General features: G+C 43.1%; 1 protein-coding gene and 1 long non-coding RNA gene across 3 annotated transcripts; one reads left to right on the top strand and one right to left on the bottom strand.

Annotated features, from left to right (window-relative positions):
* Positions 1–223: 223 nt before the first annotated feature.
* On the top strand, positions 224–15,680 carry JHY (junctional cadherin complex regulator). The gene is made up of 9 exons (XM_048329041.1): positions 224–269; positions 1,263–1,674; positions 3,763–4,237; positions 8,272–8,382; positions 10,353–10,939; positions 11,665–11,920; positions 13,727–13,807; positions 14,424–14,546; positions 15,285–15,680. The coding sequence occupies exons 2-9, from the start codon at positions 1,286–1,288 to the stop codon at positions 15,486–15,488; spliced, it is 2,226 nt and encodes a 741-aa protein (XP_048184998.1). The 5' UTR covers positions 224–269; positions 1,263–1,285; the 3' UTR covers positions 15,489–15,680.
* Positions 855–16,102, bottom strand: LOC125338368. 2 transcript variants are annotated; one of them, XR_007208259.1, is made up of 3 exons: positions 16,017–16,102; positions 2,541–2,634; positions 855–1,622 (listed from the first exon to the last, which is right to left on the bottom strand). It is a non-coding gene; the product is annotated as an uncharacterized LOC125338368 (long non-coding RNA). The 2 variants fall into 2 exon arrangements; XR_007208258.1 differs by lacking the exon at positions 16,017–16,102 and adding an exon at positions 4,196–4,682.
* Between the last annotated feature and the right edge of the window lie 1,753 nt (positions 16,103–17,855).

Genomic DNA, 17,855 nt, shown 5'->3' with positions numbered 1-17,855 from the left:
AAAATCCCCTGCGTTTTCCGTTTTTCAATGGAAATAATTCCATATCTCAATGGAAACAATTCCATTTTTCAGGGGAAAGTGGCTGCCCCCGGGCGCTACCACAGTCCCCGCGGGGGGGCGGGACCGTTCTCCCCCCGCCGGCCCCGCGCTTGGTAGGTGCGGCCGGCGTCCTTCGCGGTTGCCGTGGCAACGGGGGGGGGGGGGGGGGGGGGGGGGTGCGACACGTCCGGGAATGGGCCCGGGACCGGGAATGAGCCGGGAACAGACGGGTGAGAGGGACAGGGACCGGGAATGAGCCGGGAATGAGCCGGGAACAGACGGGTGAGAGGGACAGGGGACCGGGAATGAGCCGGGAGCAGACGGGTGAGAGGGACAGGGACCGGGAATGAGGCGGGAACAGACGGGTGAGAGGGACAGAGACAGGGAATGAGCAGGGAATGATCCGGGAACAGACGGGTGAGAGGGGCAGAGACAGAGAATGAGCAGGGAATGATCCGGGAACAGACGGGTGAGAGGGACAGGGACCGGGAATGAGCCGGGAACAGACGGGTGAGAGGGACAGGGGACCGGGAATGAGCCGGGAACAGACGGGTGAGAGGGACAGGGACCGGGAATGAGCTGGGAACAGACGGGTGAGAGGGACAGGGACGGGGGAGAGGGGACAGGGAGACGGGACAGGGGAACAGGAGAGGGGAGAGGGACAGGGACACGGGAGAGGGGACTGTGACTAAGGCACATTTCAGCACAAAACACTCCTTTTCCTCCCTCCCACTTCACCTTGGGAATGTCTGGCAGTGCAAATGACTGCTGAGCGCTTCTGCCGAGTGTAAAGAAAACTCTCATCCTAATTCAGAAAGAGCTCCAGTTCTCACTGTGTTCCCTGTCACACCTTCTTGCTGCTTTTACATGTCCAGGGGGTATAAAGTTGCATAAAGAGAACAAACAAAATTCATTGTAACTCTCAAAAGTTCACAGATAACAGATGCTTTGCCTCAGCTTCATTTTCTTTGTCGCAAGCTGGTTCTGCGTTCTTTATTGCTATCAATAGTGGAGATTTCGTAGCAATAAATCCTGTATTTGATATGTAGAGACCTTGATATTACTGCTTAAAGGAAAATCAGTGGGACAGATGAGAATAAAGAGTTGTCTGAACAACAGAAGGTCAAATTCTGAGCCTAAGCCAATGGCAGTACCCAAAACTCAGCTTTTAAATATTATGACAAGGTAACAATGTTTTATGTTTGTGTGTTCTCCAAACACAGAGCTGGTGTAAGCCAAACTCGGGATGAATTCTTCAAATGTGAAACACATTTCAGTCTCTTCCCCACACACTTACAACATGAATAACATCCATGTCCCTCCAAAAGTCCTCATGCCACCCGTTTTCCAACCTGCGAGTTGGGAAAGGGCGTCTGGAAGGGATGGGAGCTCTGCCTCCAGTTCGGATGATTCCCAGGAATCCGACTCCAAGAGCCTGGCAGAGGAGAGGCAGTACCAGCTGGGACTCCAACAGAGGATCCTGGAAAACGAGGGGCTGGTAGGGCTGGATCCTGATGACATCCTGGAGGATGACAGCTTGGAAGAGGACAGCTTGGAGGAGATGAGTTCAGGAGAGAAAGGAGCTGAGCATGACACAAATTATAAAGGAAAACAAAAGAATTATGGCAGTGGAAGGTAAGGTTTAAACTTCAGTGGAGTAGAATAATTCTGACACTTTAAAACCCTGTGTTCCTCAATGCCACATTTAAACATTCTTCAGAAAGCATTAACTTGGTACGTAAAATAAAATTGAATATCCTGTCATATGCGTGGAAGGTTTAACCCTGGATAAATTGGGAATAATTCTGGAGTTTAAAGGGATTACATTAAACCCGAAGTAATAACAATGTGCAGTTTCAATTTAATAGTCTACTTAAAATAAAATGACAAACAAATGAAGGCTAAATGATTAATAGCATGCTTTTATTCACCTCCTCAACAAGCAAAATGGCCAGTTATTGAATATTTTATTGTGAGTGCAAATGATGTTAATTGTACTAGAAACATGCTCTAATTTTTAGTAATTTTTTTGGACTGAATACTGTGCTGAATGCGAGGCTCTTCATTAAATGGAAATTTGATTTTATTTTGTTTGAACTTAGCCCAGTAAGTACTCCAGTGCGGTCCATTAAGCAGAGCAAATATCACAGCATATACATATGAAACCCCCTCTCTACATCCATTACCAACCTCGGAATTTGAAGAGGAAATGCTGCATCTGCTGTCTGCTCACCACACTTTTGTTGAGGAGCACAGAGTCCATCTAACCTCCCCATCGAGCTGGGGGCAGGAATAAAAGGTGCCCTTTTTGTCTGGGGATGATTAGGGATGAAGGAGCTCTTCACACTCATTTTGTCTCCGCGCGGTGACCTGGGCTGAGTCCCACAATTGGGTTCTGTGCACACATTTCAGCACAAAGGGACTCTTTAGCATTATCCTCTGCCATTTCAATCATTGCAATTAGCTCACATATTTCTGTACTCACTTCAAAACAGCCTCACCTCGTTCTGTTTACCTGCAGTGCCTGCCAGCTGGGAATAATGATGTTTTCCCTGCTGGAAATCAGCTCCAGGATACCGTGGCACCAATGCTCACCTGGAAAGCAAAAACAAACAGATTATTTTGTTATTAGGAGCCACTTGAAACATAGGCAGAGGCATGGAACTCACTGAGAAAGGGGGAATAAATGATTTAGGGAAATGTTAATATCATTAACTAGGCCACACTATGGGGAATCCAGCAGATTTCTTTAATAGGAGCTGAAGAATCAACCAGATTTCAGTGCCTGTAAATGCCCCTCTGGCAGATTCACCAAGAAACCAGGGCTGTGCTGCAGGTCCAGGGAAGAGAAAAACAGTGTTAAAAGCTTTTTTCTCCCTCATTCCTTCCTCTTGCCACTGCCTGCACATCTCTTGGAAGCCTATTTGGATGTATTTGACTCCTGTAGTTGGTTTTCCTCCCATTGGATCAGATCTGAAATCAGAAATTGGATCAATTGTGGGGTTCTTTAAGGCAGAGCATCTGGCTTTGCTTTATGACAAATGTGATTCAGAGCAAGAATTTGGCAACTCCTTAAAAAAATAGGAAAACTCACAGATCTCTCTGATTTGTGTTTTCCTACTCTTATCTCAATCACAGCTTGCTTTATAATAAAAAGTGGTATTAAGTCTTTTATAGACGGAGTTTTTTATCAAAGCATCATGGTGTTTCATGGGAATGAGAAGAGAAAATAAGAATACAGAGCTGGAGGCTATTCTTGCTTGGACAGCCTCAAAGGGACACTTGAGAGACTGATTTTACCAGGAATTTCACTTTTATTTCACTCAGCAGAGTCTTTGAAGAAGGAACAACACAAGCTGCCTTTTGCAGACTGTATAATTTTAAGGAAACAACAAAATAATGCAATTTATCGTTTCACCTTTTAGCTGATTCTGCTAAGATTTACAATTTCTATGCCAAATTTGGGATAATGATTGTAATCCACTGTGATCTGAATGGGAGATCAATTTATCATTCACTGATGATGAAAATTAAAAAGGAAGAGGAAGCCTTGCCTAAATTTTCTCCTAAAAAATACTTCATAAAACTGTTCTGATCCTGATCCCATACTGAACACACCGAAATAATTCATTTGGCCACAGCAGGACATCTGTTTACACACTGAAATAATACAGAATTTGTACAATTTATGCAGAAATAATTCGGTGTTTGTTTTTTAATTAGGAAAAAACAGCCTGTGGACAAATATTCCAACCTGAGGTACAAACCTCACTGGAAGAGAACAAAAAAGGGAGCAGAATTTTTTAAGGCAGAGAAAGCATCCCAAGCTTCTGTAAGAAGCAGTGAGGACTTCTCACTGGATTCATTTTACCTCCATTCTGATGGCTCCTCAGAAAATAATCAACAGGAGGCAAAGACCCAGGATTCGCTCTCAGAATTATTCAGCTTTCATGGAGCAAATGTTGTGGCCAGCAATGAACCTGATGGGCCACAAGCCAAAAGGAGGGAACCTGCAGAAGGATTTCATTCCAGAGATAATCCTGGCCGTGCTTTTCCTCCTGAAATTCAACAAGATCCACCCCAAAGAGCAAAAAAAAACTTTGTGAAGAAAAATAAACGGACTTTAGGGTTACAGTCAGAGAAGAGAAATTCCTACCTTGAGCTGCACAATAAGAAGCAGCAAGTTCTTCACAGGCAGGTGGGTAAATTTATATATTCCCTAATTTGTATGGGCTAAGGTTTGTCTGGAGTTAAACTCTCAGCTGTGCAGAGGAGAGAAGCAGATTAGAAATCCATCATGCAAGTGGCAACTTCTGATTTCCAGGGAGAATCTTTTTTACCCTTTATGGAATAATTGACAAATCTCCAGTTACTCCCAAGCCCAGTGATGGCCACATTCCAGCTGCCTGTTGCTGGCCGGGAAAGTGGCACAGATCTCACACTAGTTTTTAATCTTGATGCTTAGGAAATTCTGTCTTCCTTTCCTGGCATCTGCCTTGCCCCTCAGCAGTGGGTCTTTTTATGCTGCCTCTCATTTTTTCTGCTTGGCCAACATGAGTTTGATAATGATTCTCTCTAATGCTAATGGCTTATTCCAGGTTTTGGTCAGTGGAGAAAATGCAAAATTGGGTTGGAAAGATCCCTAAAGCCCATCCCATCCTACCCCCTGCCATGGGCAGGGACACCTCCCACCATCCCAGGCTGCTCCCAGCCCCATCCAACCTGGCCTTGGACACTGCCAGGGATGCAGGGGCAGCCCCAGCTGCTCTGGGCACCCTGTGCCAGGGCCTGCCCACCCTCCCAGGGAACAATTCCTTCCCAATTTCCCATCCAGCCCTGCCCTCTGGCACTGGGAAGCCATTCCCTGGGTCCTGTCCCTCCATGCCTTGTCCCCAGTCCCTCTGCAGCTCTCCTGGAGCCCCTTTAGGCCCTGCAAGGGGCTCTGAGCTCTCCCTGGAGCCTTCTCCTCTCCAGGTGAGCACCCCCAGCTCTCCCAGCCTGGCTCCAGAGGGGCTCCAGCCCATGGAGCAGCTCCATGATTTCTTCTGGACCATGCTTGCCTTGAACTCAATGAGATTTCCATGGGCTGATATCCCAAGCCTGTCAAGATCCCAGACCAAATCTGATATTGGACATCAGCACTTGTGTCTGGAAGTCCTGACCGGCTGCACAGTGTCAGCCAACTTGTGGGAAGGTTCGAGTGGAAATGTAATTACAGTTCCTAATGAACCATTATAAACGAGTTTATTGCTTTCCCTTGCTACTTATTATGCAGAATGGGAAGGGGGGGGATCACTGAATCACTCCACACAGAAAATTCTTACCTTGGAAAGCTCCAGGGACTCTGTGCTTCAAGTGACACCTCTGCCAAGGCTAATGAAGAGTTGACACAACATTAGAGGGAATTTTCTGACTACATTCCAGTGGCAGGAATGATGGACAAAATTTTTTTTCTAGCAGAGCTATTAAGAGCACTTGGTTTTTTCAGTTCTAATTTGAATGATGGTAAAAATAATGAATGTAGATGGATGCTGATTAGAGCTATGTTGATATGATTATATTTTCTATTCAGGGAATTCTGGAAATCTTGCCTATCCAAGTGCTGGAGACAGGGATAAGGACTTCATTGTGCAGACACTGTTCAAAAATATGAAATAGGCAAAGGAATCTGTTAAAATCAGGGCTATGAGATTGTCTTGCTGCAGTGGCCATGGGGACAGCAGAGGTGTGACACAGCAAGGGCCGGGCAGTGGGTAGGGAAGTGAGTTCCTAACCTGGACAAGTCAATACAGCTGCAACTGCTTGTTTTCCAGCAAAGTTGTGGACTTCCCATCCCTGGAAGTGTTCCAGGACCAGGCTTGGAGCAACCTGGGCTAGTGGAAGGTGTCCCTGCCCATGGCAGGGGGTGGAACAAGAGGAGCTTTAAGGTCCTTTCCCACCCAAGCATTCCATAATTGTGTGATTCCACAAGCAGCATCACCACCTGCTGTCAGCCACCTTTGGATTTGCTGCAGCACAGGCAGAAGTATTTACTTATCCCTAACCAGGATATCCATGGCTCAGTCTTGTTGGGAGGGGTGAAAAATGGCCTGAGGGGAGCATCTTGGTGATCCAGGTGCCAACTTTGGTCACCTCACCTGGAAAACTGCATCCAAAGTGCAAAACCACCAAGTATGTGCAGAAATAAATGAGCCACATGTCACCAGTCAAACTGTTGTTTCCTAGACTGGATTATTTTGAGCTTTGCAGGGGGTTGAAGCTGGATTTATTGATTTGCTCACTGCTGGCTGCCAAGGGCTGGGGTGATGAGGGAGTGTTTACTGTGAGGGCAGGACTTGGTGCACAGCTGACATAACACGAGTTGAAATATTTGCAGCCTCGCTCTGCAAGATTTACAGCTGTGCTGGATGTACCAAAACACACCAGAAACCCGTGCTGATCTGTATATTTACTAATTTCTGTAGCATTTTATATAGCACCAAGTTCTTTGCAGTGTTGCCTGGTTCTTAACGAACCCCATGATGAGTTTCTCTGAGAGAGAGAGAGAGAGAGAGGCAAAAAGAGAAGTAGTGGCCCAATCTAGCTCAGCTGTGCTCAATCTGAGTTGCTTTCCTACCTCCAAGCCCCTTACTTCAAAGCCAGGAACATAATGTACAATTTTTTAATGGCTCTAGACCAAGGCACTCAGACTCTGTGTGCACTGAGCCTTCCCTCGGTGTAAACACCTAATCAAGATTGCCTGTGCTTCAACAATAGCAGCCAAATGCAATTCGAGAACCACAAGCCTTTGAAGTCCTCCCTGCAAAGGCTGGTTTGCCAGTCTGGGATAATGACATGCCATGATTGCTGTCTTTGTTGTATCTTTTCAGTGGAGAAGCAATTATGGGCCTCAATTTAACAGAATAGGCATTACACAGCTTATGATTCTCAAAATGCAATTTCATTTGATCATTTTCTCAATTTGATTGGTATTAATAGAATGGTTCACAAAAAAAAAAAAAAAAAAAAATGCTGGCAGAGGTTGTGTCCTGTTCCTCTTTCAAAGAGATAACGTAGAAGTATGTTTTACCTGCCCAGCACTCCATCCATGCACTGAGTCAGTTGGTTCCACCAAAAACATCTTATTCACTGCAAAGCTCTGTCTGTCCACAGCTCAGGAAAACCTCTGTGGTATTTTTTAATTTTCTTGTGAATTTTTCCAGTCACAACTAATGGGATTTGCAATGTATTTGGAGCTATGAGGTCACCCATAAACTCAGCAATAAACCCTGCCCACCTTTTCTTAGCTGGCCTAATCTCTTAGCCCCAAAGTGAGAGGTTCAGCTTCCCACATTTTCTTCCCACTGATGATTTGCAGTTGATAATTCTCTTGGTCATAAATATGTTCTCAGTGCAGGTTTTCCTGTGGGGCTACTCTGCAGGGGAGCAGAGGTTCCTGTGCCACAGTTCCCTATCACAGTGACACTGCCCAACACACTTCATCAACTACAATACTCGGCAAGATAGTTTGGGACAAAAAAATTAAATTAAAAAAACGTTAAAAATTGGATTTCCGGCACTTTTATAGATTAAAAAAAAATTTAAGTATTTCAAGAAAATTTTTAATTATTGCTATATTTACAAGGGTATCACCTGGCTTTGTGCAGTGCCACCAACCACCCTCAAAAACTTGCTCCAGTTCAATTTCCAGCCGTGGTTATCCCACAACTGTGGCCACGTGAAGATATCCTTGTTTGCGAGCTTGTTTTGCCGAGCTCTGTGCATTCCATGCTTTATTTCTGCAGCTCCTCGTTGTGCTTTTCACCCCCCATTACTGTGTTTTGCCAGCTTTTCCTGCAAGCCTCTCTTGTTGAGGCCTGGGATGTGTCTGATTGCCTGGCCAGGGATGGTTTCTGGTTGTTTTTCTGTTATTAGGTGCATCCAGTGGCTCTCATAGAAATGGAGGAGCCCAGGCATTTGAGAAGTACAAGAAGGTTTCTGTGCTGCACACTTCTTGCAATTTTCCTTTCCTTTCTTCCTCTTAAAAGTAGAAGGAATCCTCCCTCCCAGCTGTGAGTTGGGTTTTGCTTCTTTTTCTCTTTTGGCCATTTCTCTCCTTGTTACCCATTCTACAGAGCCAAACTGTAGCATTTTCATTTTAATAGGATGCAAATTATTTCTCATCATTTCCCCCAAGATTTTGAAATCCTTTCATCTGGTTGTGCTGTGACCATGAACATTCTTGGTTTTTAGGTTACAGATCCTACACCAGCTGATGAAGAACCACTCCAGGGCATCCCAGCATTCCAGACTGGGAAGATGAAGCCTGAAGACAATGGGTACCCAAAAGGACAGCAGCTCAAGGTTCCTTTTCAAGAGAATTTGATAACTGAAATTCAATAGAATTTAATAATTGAAATATATCTATAAAAGCACTGAATTTGAATGTTTAAAACTGTCATCTTGTTGCTTTTAAAGTCCCTATTACTGACAAGAAATCCTTAAATATACCTCAATAGGTAATCACTATCATTTAATGCATGTGTGCTTTATATACTGAATGCATTTAAAGCAAAATGCCAACAAATTCTGAGCTCACAGCATCTATTATTATCTATTATTATCTTTTTAGGACATTATTTGGTTGATAATCTAAAATTACAAACTAGTACATGGTTGTGTTTGATGGCTCGGGAGGGTTCTGAGCCAGAACTTCACTGTTTGTGCCTTATTTGTCCCCTAAAATTAAGGGGGAGTTAATTAATTAATTACCAGAAACCAGAAAATGTTCCAAGCAGAAGTTGCACTCGCTTCCTCCACACTCCTCAATCTATAAATCTGATTTATGCTGGCCTTGAAACCAATGCAGTCATCCAGTCTTTGGAGCAATAAAGGGACCAGGTTATCATCACTGATAAAAAACCCAGGGTTATTATTGGCAAACCCAGTTAGTCTCTGTGTGCTGCAAGGATCTGAAGTGATCCAGGCACTGTTTAAATTCTGGAATTTCAAGACTGGTATTTGCAGTGCTATAAAATACAAACAGGATTTTATGCTGCTGTTCACTGGGAAAGATTTGCTTTCTCCATGGCATTTCAGAATGAAGTAGGTATTTATTTATTTCATTGTTTAAATGGGGAAACATTGGCCTGCTCCCAGTTGGGCTCTGGCCAAAATTATTATCTATTTAGGAGATTATTTGGTTGCATTTTCTGGTTTATGGCAATTAATTAACTCTACCTTAATTTTAGGGGACAAATAAGGCACAAACAGTGAAGTTCTGGCTCAGAATCCTCCCAAACCATCAAACACAACCATGTACTAGTTTGTAATTTTAGATTATCAACCATATAATCTCCTAAATAGATAATAATTTTGGCAGGAGCCAAACTGGGAGCAGGCCAAAATAGATAATTCCACAGTGTGCCAGGACATGAAGCTCCAGGAGTCAGGATTCCAAGGGCTAAAGCTCTTCCCAAAACCTCCTGGAGTTGTGTGGATTTCACATCTACCATTAACCAGTTATTCTGAGTGCATTTGCCCCGTGCTGACTGCAAGGGTTGCTCGCAAAAGAACCCCGGAGGGACAGGAGGGTGGGGAGGAGGATTTCAGCCCTGACAGAGATTTAATGGGCTGAGAATGGATTTGTGGAATCCAAGTCTTTCCTCCAAGTGGGCAACACCTGATGCTGTAATTGGAAAGTGATGAATTTTAATGAATTTTGGGTTTAGAGTGTGGCAGTTTGGCTCTAAACAGCAGTCCTGGTGTGCTTAAGTTCTTGAATTTTTATCATCTGGGTTATGTTTATCAGGGAGGAGTGCTTGGTTTAGAAGTAAAATTATTGATATCATTGGCATCAGTCTGTTCTACCATGGGCCAGTCTCACAGTATGTACAAAGCCATTTTTCCCTGAAATTTGGTACATAAAAAGCAAGAACTGATTTGATTTTTGGAGCATTTTTTCCAAGTGGTTGACAGGGAGCTACCACCAGTCCACAAGGTTAGACCTGGGCACTTCAGGGCACCTATTTTTGCACCTCATGCAGATAAAACTCCCTCAATCCACATTTACCACATCTGGTTTGCATCTGCAGGGACCTGTTTTTATCCATTAAGCAAAGTCTTGATGCAGAATTATTCACGGTGCAGCACCTGAATAACGTCTCTGCTTCTGTTCTGGACTGAGGGTTCCTCCAGATTTGAATTTTGGGTTAAGTCCAGCCATGAGCAGGGTTAGATGCAAGCAGCACGGAGGGATTTTGATGTGTGTAATGAAACTTCTTAAGGAATATCTGAAATCTGAAATTCACCCAGCTGTTGGTAACTTGTTTCAGGAGCAGCACAAGTTCTCCCAGACAAGTAAAACAGAATCCAACCAGACTCTCAATGGAAGAGCTTTTCCAAGGAACGACAGCCAGCAGCTCCCAGGAGGAGCAGCAGAAGCAAAGTCTTGGCACCAGCAAATCCCAGGATTTCAGGCTGCTCCCAGTGCAGTGGAGCGGGACAGCAGCACAGAGCTGCAGGAATGTCTGAATCCAAGCTCTTCTGTTGGTCCTGGCCCAGCAGAAAAATCCAAAACTGGCTTAAATAATTTCCCAAATGCAACTCACCCAGATTTTACCACATCTACCTATCGTTTTCTCCCAATATTCCGTAATTTTAACCCAGCAGAGGATTTATACCCAGAATATCCCAGCAAGGAGAGCAAGAAACACCAGCATGACTCTCCCCATGGAATTCCACGGCAACACTCAACCAGCCACATCCCTGGGCAGCATTTTTCCAGGGATAACAGCACTGGTGGCCAGGCACATCCAAAATTCAGGAGTATTTCATCTATTTTTAATGCAAGTTTTCAAGAAAGGGCAAAGGATCAAGCACCACTTCAAGATTTGAAAAATCATATTCATGAGGATAACAGGTATCAGCACAGTTGGTGGTAAGGATATAAGTGATAAAATGATGTTATCATAACGCTGTGATGCCCAAAAAATGAACAAATGGACAAGAAAATGCTTTAAAGTCTGAAGTATAAAGTTATCTTGCTACAAACCTGCCGTTATGATTTGCTACTAATTGAAGATTCATTGTAGCTACTGCTTTTTAAATGTGGCATTGGAAAAGGACAGTTCTGTCCTCCAGGGATGGAATTTTCCCCAGTTGAAATTTTCCTTCTAGAAGGCTGGGAGGAAAAGTTTAAAATACAGATAGGAAAGGGCATTGTGCATAAATTGAGAGTTTGTAGCAAAATTGGCTTTTCAGGGTGAATATCCAGGGTCCATCCTGTCCCTAAAGGGGAGAGCAGGAAAATCCTGAGTCATGTAGAATTTCACCTGTCTTGATTTAAAAAAATGAAGTTTTTATTTCAAATAAACAAATAATTCTTTCAGTACTCAGCAGGCCTGATCCAAAGCCTTTCGTTGGCTTCAGCTACTTTTGCATCAGGTTGAAATTTCAAGTTTTTCCATTTATTTTCCATACACTTGGGTGCAAGCAAAGTCATTTATTGGGAAATCCCCGTCTTCCCATCTCCATGTTCCCATATTCCATGTTCAGGTTGTTTGTTGAACTCCCTGCTGTGTGTAAATTAAGGTTTTTTACTCTTTCCCCCTCATTTTTAAGGCTTTTTCCATGTTTTGTTCACAGTTCACCAACAGCCTCTTGTGGAACCTCCCACTTTACAGAAATGGAGCAACATCAGCCAGGAATTTCTGGTTTAAGAGATGATTTTGCTGACAAGTGGTTGTGGAGTTTGCTCCCACCTGCCCTGTCCCAGGTACAGGGGGGTTCACAGGGAGATTCAGGAAGAGCTGAAGGAAATCCGAGGAAAATGAGACGAAGCAACTCAGAAGGATCTCTCCTGCCAATGGAAAAGAAAAACCAGCCCAGAGCCAGCAAGAAGGTGAGAAAATAGATGTGGGTTGGGTGGTTTAAGATTTCTATGCCTCCTCTAACATTTTTCCTTAATAATCCAAAGTTCTTTGTGAAAAAAAAGTGATGAGAACAGAGAAATATTTCATTGTTACAGGAAGCACATGGACACCCAGCAGAGAAATAAAAGTCATGGAACAAAGGTAGAAACAGACACTGAAATCATTTTAGTCCAAAGAGCAAATGGATCCACCAGCTCTCCCTGGGTCAGTCTGGATTAGCTCCGGGGACACACAGAGCTGTGTTTGTCCCATAAGTTATCCACAGATAAAATTATTTAGGATCAGGCTGGAGCAGCAGGCAGCCTGGCCTCAGATCTGAGCCATCCATTATCCTGCTCATGCTCATTTGCTGGCCAGCTCAAATCTCCTGCTTTCCAAGGGATTCCAACCCCAAACTTGGAGGATTTGTAAAGCTAACAGCATAAACATTATTCCAAGCCTCCTGATGATCCCATTTGGGTCCTTATTAAAACTTGGATCTCTTTGTCTCCTCTGTGTGTCCACTTTTCCTGGTGTCAGCACTTAACACAGCTGCAGGGGGACACCAGAGAGCTGTCCATGACCAATTAAATGTTCAAGAAGTTTGCTTCAAGTCTCAGGGCAGACAAACTAAGCTGGAATAATTATTCCTGTGTTTCATCCAGGAGGCAGTTTGGGTATTGCTGCCTGAGTGCCTCTAAGAAGAATTATCAGGATTATGATGGTAACTGAAGGGCAGATTTCCTTCCCTTTCTGTTCAAACCTTTGTTTCTTGTCCTGTGTTTGTGGCAGTTTTCTCACGCTTCACATGTGAGGAATGCACAGAGAATCTGTTTGTGTCTCCCAGGAAAATCCAGCTTTTCCTCATAAACAAATGCACTCATGCTCATTGCAAAAGCAAAACCCGGGTTTTGTGGGACACAGCTAAATGTACTCCTCAGAGTGGCTAAAATCAAAAATTAGTGAGTTGTAGCATGTAAGAGTAGGGATAGCTGACACAAAGAAACCTCAAATAGGAAATTTAGTGCTTAGAATTCATTTCTCTGCAGTTGAGTTCAGCTTGAACCTGTGTTTTGAAGAAATGCCCACTTTATTTGCATACAGCAGTTGGTGTTGCTGCATTATTCTGTGGGTGAAATTACTGCAGAGCTGATCACCATGAGCTTCACTGACAAGCATTTAAAACATAATTCCCTTCCAAAAATAATCTAGCGGCCTTGAAAGAGAATAAAAATATTAGGGAGATACTGGGGCCTTTGTGTAATGTCCTGAAGGATTGGAATGGCATCACCCATCACTCCTGCCTTCACTTGTCAAGCTTTGCTGTGCAGCAAAACATGGATTTTTCAGCTGTCTGTGGACAACTTTCCAGTGCAGCTTTGAGAACAAGGAAAGGTTACTGTCACCAACATCACTTGATAATTTTTGCCACCAAAATCGGGTAATTTTACCTTTTTCTCTTACAAGAGTTTCTTTGGAGTCTCATTCTAATCCCATCAAATGGGTGGCTTTGAGCTGTTTCAAAATAAAGCTCACAAAAGGTCATTCTTGATTGAGAAAATATCAGTTTGTGCTTTGGATAATTGGCAATTTCCCACCTGGATCCAAAGGAAATTCTGTGTCATTTGACTTGTGCCATTAACTCAGTCCTGTTGGCCACTTATTTTAAATGAGACGTGCCAGGGGTAAGGCTGAGATTGCAAATTAAATCCTGGAGTTTCCACTACAAGACTTTCTTTAATGAATCTCTCTGTGAAATCACATCAAGGAAAATCTGTTTGCTGTTTGTTTTTCAGGTGTGTAGCTCAAAATTCTACATCAACCTGAATATGAAGCTTGGAGGCCTCGGACCTGACTATGAAGCAATCAAAGAGAAAGTGAGTGACCCAAAAGTGAATTCAAGCAGGGGAGAATGGCAAAGAAATCACTGCTGAGAAGCAATTTATGATTATCTGGGACTTTATATCCTTGGCTAGCTGGAGATCCTAAAGGAAAATTCAGATAGAAGGAAAGACAAGTGTCCTGGGGATAACTTTAACCCTCTAATTTTTTTAAATCCAGAAATAGGAATTAATCAGGGCTAATTGCTCATCAGGAAAGGACACGCTCCTGTGGCTGAGTTGCCATTCCCAGTGTAAAGATGCATCAGATGTTCAAAGTGGAAGTAAAAGTTGTGTAAACACAAGAAAATATCTGGCTGCACTCTGGTGAAATGGAGACAGATTGCTCAGGACATTCAGAATAAAGATGGACCTGTCACATTTCTGCTGAGCTCCATCCTCCATTCAGTCCAGGGAAAAGCTCTTAAGAGGGAAAAGCAACTAAAAAAAGCTGTGCCATTTATCAGGGCTTCCTGTTGTGTTCTGCTGAGGGATCAATGGCAAAGCCAGGTTGAACAGCAGCAGAGGTGGGAACGGAATATTGGTGGGAAAAGGGTTTCATTGATGGATCCCTGAGCCATTTAATTCCATAGCCCTTTTCTGCTTTTCTCAGAAACAGAAGCTAAAGCTGCAAAAGGAATATTCCAGGCAGATTAATGAATATAACATGAAAAATATTACTGTGGTTCAGAGGTTACCTGCAAAACCCCAGGTGTCATCGGTGTCCAGACAGAAGGTGAGAACTGGGTCCCTTTAAAGGGTATTTCTGCAAGGTGGCAAGTGACAGCCACAGGCTCCAGGAACAAAGCTGTGGAGTTCAGTATCAGAATTCCTCAGTTCCTTGCATTTATTCTCAAACCTAAACCACAAGGAGACAAAACTGCATTGTTTGGGTTCTTTTAGGAGACTTCCCAGACACTCTCTCACCAGGAACATGAGATAATGCAACTCCCCCTGGAGACTTAAGAGGTGCTTCCAAATCCACACAACAAACACAGACCCCAAACCCCATCCCAGGTTAAACCAGGGCTCTGCCACTTCTGGGATTTCTGTCATACTCCTTCCATTCCCTGTCCAGGACAGCCTTCCATGTTCCAGGCATCACTTTGCTTTTTAGTTTTGATAGTTCAGTGCAGTAGAGCCTGAGCTTGTCCTGTTCACCTGCAAAACTCCTGCCTGAGGACCAGAGCTTAATGAGACTGGGGAAAAATGTTTATAAATTTATTAGATTTTTGTTGCTCTTCCTTTTTTTAAATAAAAACATTTCTTCAGTGTCGAAGGTGGCCTTCAGTGGTGTCAGGAAGCAAATCTCAGCCTGGGTTATTTTGCAGTCACCCCTGAAGCAATCTGGGATTGAATTCTGTCAGAAACAAGATCAGGAATTCAGAGAAACCTTACTCAACCCACCTAAATATTCTTGGAAATGTTGGCCAGGTTTTCTCTTAATCAGTTACCCCAATTTTCCTGGTTTTAGGCTCTGGAATATGCCAAGAAGATTCCAAGACCAAAGACCTTCGTTACAAAGCAACCAGACCAAGAGGTGAAAGAGGAAAGGGCTCTGCCCCAGGCTCCAGCTGGAACCAGTTTACCCCAAATCCCATCCCTGGAATCTTTGTGGAACAGGCACGAGAAGGAGAAGGAAGTTGTGGCTGCTTTCAAAGCCCTTCATATTTTATAGGTGTTTGGGAAATCTTAGCGATCTCTTCAAGGCAAAAATGCCTGAATTGTTTTATTTTGAGCCATTATGACCATCACATCTTGATTTCCCAGCCCACTGAAATTTAAACTGCCTTAAGCCTAACCATTTTTAAATGTTAGAATTGGTTCTAGCTGTACCTATTTTGTTTAATAAATTGACCATTTGCATTTATAGCACTTTAAATCTGGTCCTCTGTTCTTTTTCTTTGAACTAAATAATCCAGAAATTGCATCTTTCAGAGCAATCAGCTCCTGCCTTGTCACAGCTGGATCATTTTTAAACATATAAGCATACAGACATAGCTACAAAACATTAAAAATAAACTTCTGTTTCATCTGATCATCTTAACCCAGGCAGTATTTCTCTTTCTGAAGTGCAGATGAGACTTTTGGCCAGAAATAAAGGCAAAAAAACCCCCATTGCTACTAAAAAAGAGAACAAAATTATGCACCAAATGCAGCAGCTGGTAATGACACAATGTTAATTATTGAACTGTTACTCTGTTACCTCTCAGTGAAGACTTTCCACATCAAGCCCAAAATGTTGAAGCTTCATCCGGGACAGGAAAATTCCAAACAAGTCCTGGCTGAGCATGCAGAGAATCTGGGATTAACCAGGAGCAGTTGGAAAATATATTGGGTAACTAAGGATAATTGAGAGCTGCATGTTTGAGAGGAAAGAGCTTTTAACAGATTAAGGCTGTAAAAATAGCAACAAACAGATGGGTTTCTTAGGATGCTTCCATTTCTTTAACTTAGTAAATTATGAATTAAGCCAGCATATGAAATGTGATTAGAGCACACAGCAAGGGAATTTGAGTTAAAATCTGGAAAAGAGGCTGGGTAAAAGGAAAAAAAAAAGCCCCAACCACCTTGAGATGGGGTGGAATTGCTTTATCCCGTTTATTTGGTCTCTTTTTTTATGGGAGGCTCCCAATTTAACATAGGAAAAAGTGATCCCCACCCTGCCCTTCCTCATGGCAAAGGGGCAGGGCCTTGCTTTAAACCCCTCCTGACACCCCTGAGGGCAGGAACCTCCCCTCCACCTCCTGAATCAGCCTCTTGGGCTCACAGCTGGAAGTTGAGGGCATTTTTTGGGAATGTTGAGAAATACTGAGAATATTTTGGGAAGCCTTGGCGGGAGAATCATCATCCAGTATGGGAACGTGGGGCAGGCTGCAGGGGGAATGTTTTCCATGATATTTTTGTCGCGTTCAACATCCAATTCCAGCTTCTGGAACAGAACCTTCCTCTTCCTCAGCCTCTTTCCCCACTCCTTTGGGCACTGCCAGGCTGGGAAATGGTTCCAGGCTCTGCTTTCCTACTTTTATTTTTCAAACCAAATGGTAACACTTTGAAGCATTTCTGATCAGGGCACCTCAACTTGTTGTTCCTGCTTAAAAGTGATAATCCCCCCTTAATCCAAACCTCAAGTGCCTGTTTTAATGAAACCTTCAGATGAATATCAAAGAGCTATTTACTCGTATCTAATATTTTAATTAGATTATATTCTCCATTTAACCCATTAAACCCCCTTTGATGAGCTCCATGTTTAGTGTTTAGCCCCAGATGCTGGAGGTAATGAATATTGGACCTTTGATTTAATGAGAACTTCTGCCTTTCCAGCCTGACTCCCTTTGTATCCCCCTTTTTTTTTTATTTTCTGGGCTATAGAATTCAGTTAATTGAAGAAGTCTCTTATCACCACACATTAAGGAACCTAAATTAGCATCCCTTTTCTGATTAGAAAATGCAAGCAGACATTTTCTCTTTGATCTGAGCACTGAGTTGAAGTAGGCAACAGCCCCCTGAAAATGAGCTGATGGCTGCATTATTTGGCTGCCATGCAGATGTGTCCATGTGGTGCAAAATGCTTAATGTCTTAATTGATCACCTTCCTCCCTCGCTGGCATCCTCCTCCCATAAATTAGGGGGATTTCTGGGGGGGTTTGAGGGTTTTTTTTAAAAAAAAAACCAGTGAATTTTTAGGAAGCATTTAAATACAAAACCTGTGCTACACTTGGGTACAATGCTGCAACTAGAGCAGCACACAATAATTTTTTTGTTTTATAAACACTGATGAACATCTCACAAACCGTTTAGGAATTCTGTTAGTCCTGGTGTTTTGGGTGTTTTAAATCCCAGAAAAAGGCGGTTTTGCATGGAAAGAAAATCTTTTGATCTACCTCAATACAAATTCAGATTTTCCCTGCACTTCACAGACATGGTGGCACAGAAAGGGGACCAGTGAGCACCCACCTGCTTAAAAGCAAAGGCCATAATTTAATGGAAGGCAAAATATTTAAATAAGAAATCGGCCTTGAATGTTGTTAAATATTGAGGGAGG

This window comes from Corvus hawaiiensis, chromosome 25, assembly GCF_020740725.1.
Source record: "Corvus hawaiiensis isolate bCorHaw1 chromosome 25, bCorHaw1.pri.cur, whole genome shotgun sequence".
Classification (NCBI taxonomy): domain Eukaryota; kingdom Metazoa; phylum Chordata; class Aves; order Passeriformes; family Corvidae; genus Corvus; species Corvus hawaiiensis.
The sequence above is the reverse complement of the archived record's forward strand: the minus strand, read 5'-3'. Positions and strand labels throughout refer to the sequence as shown.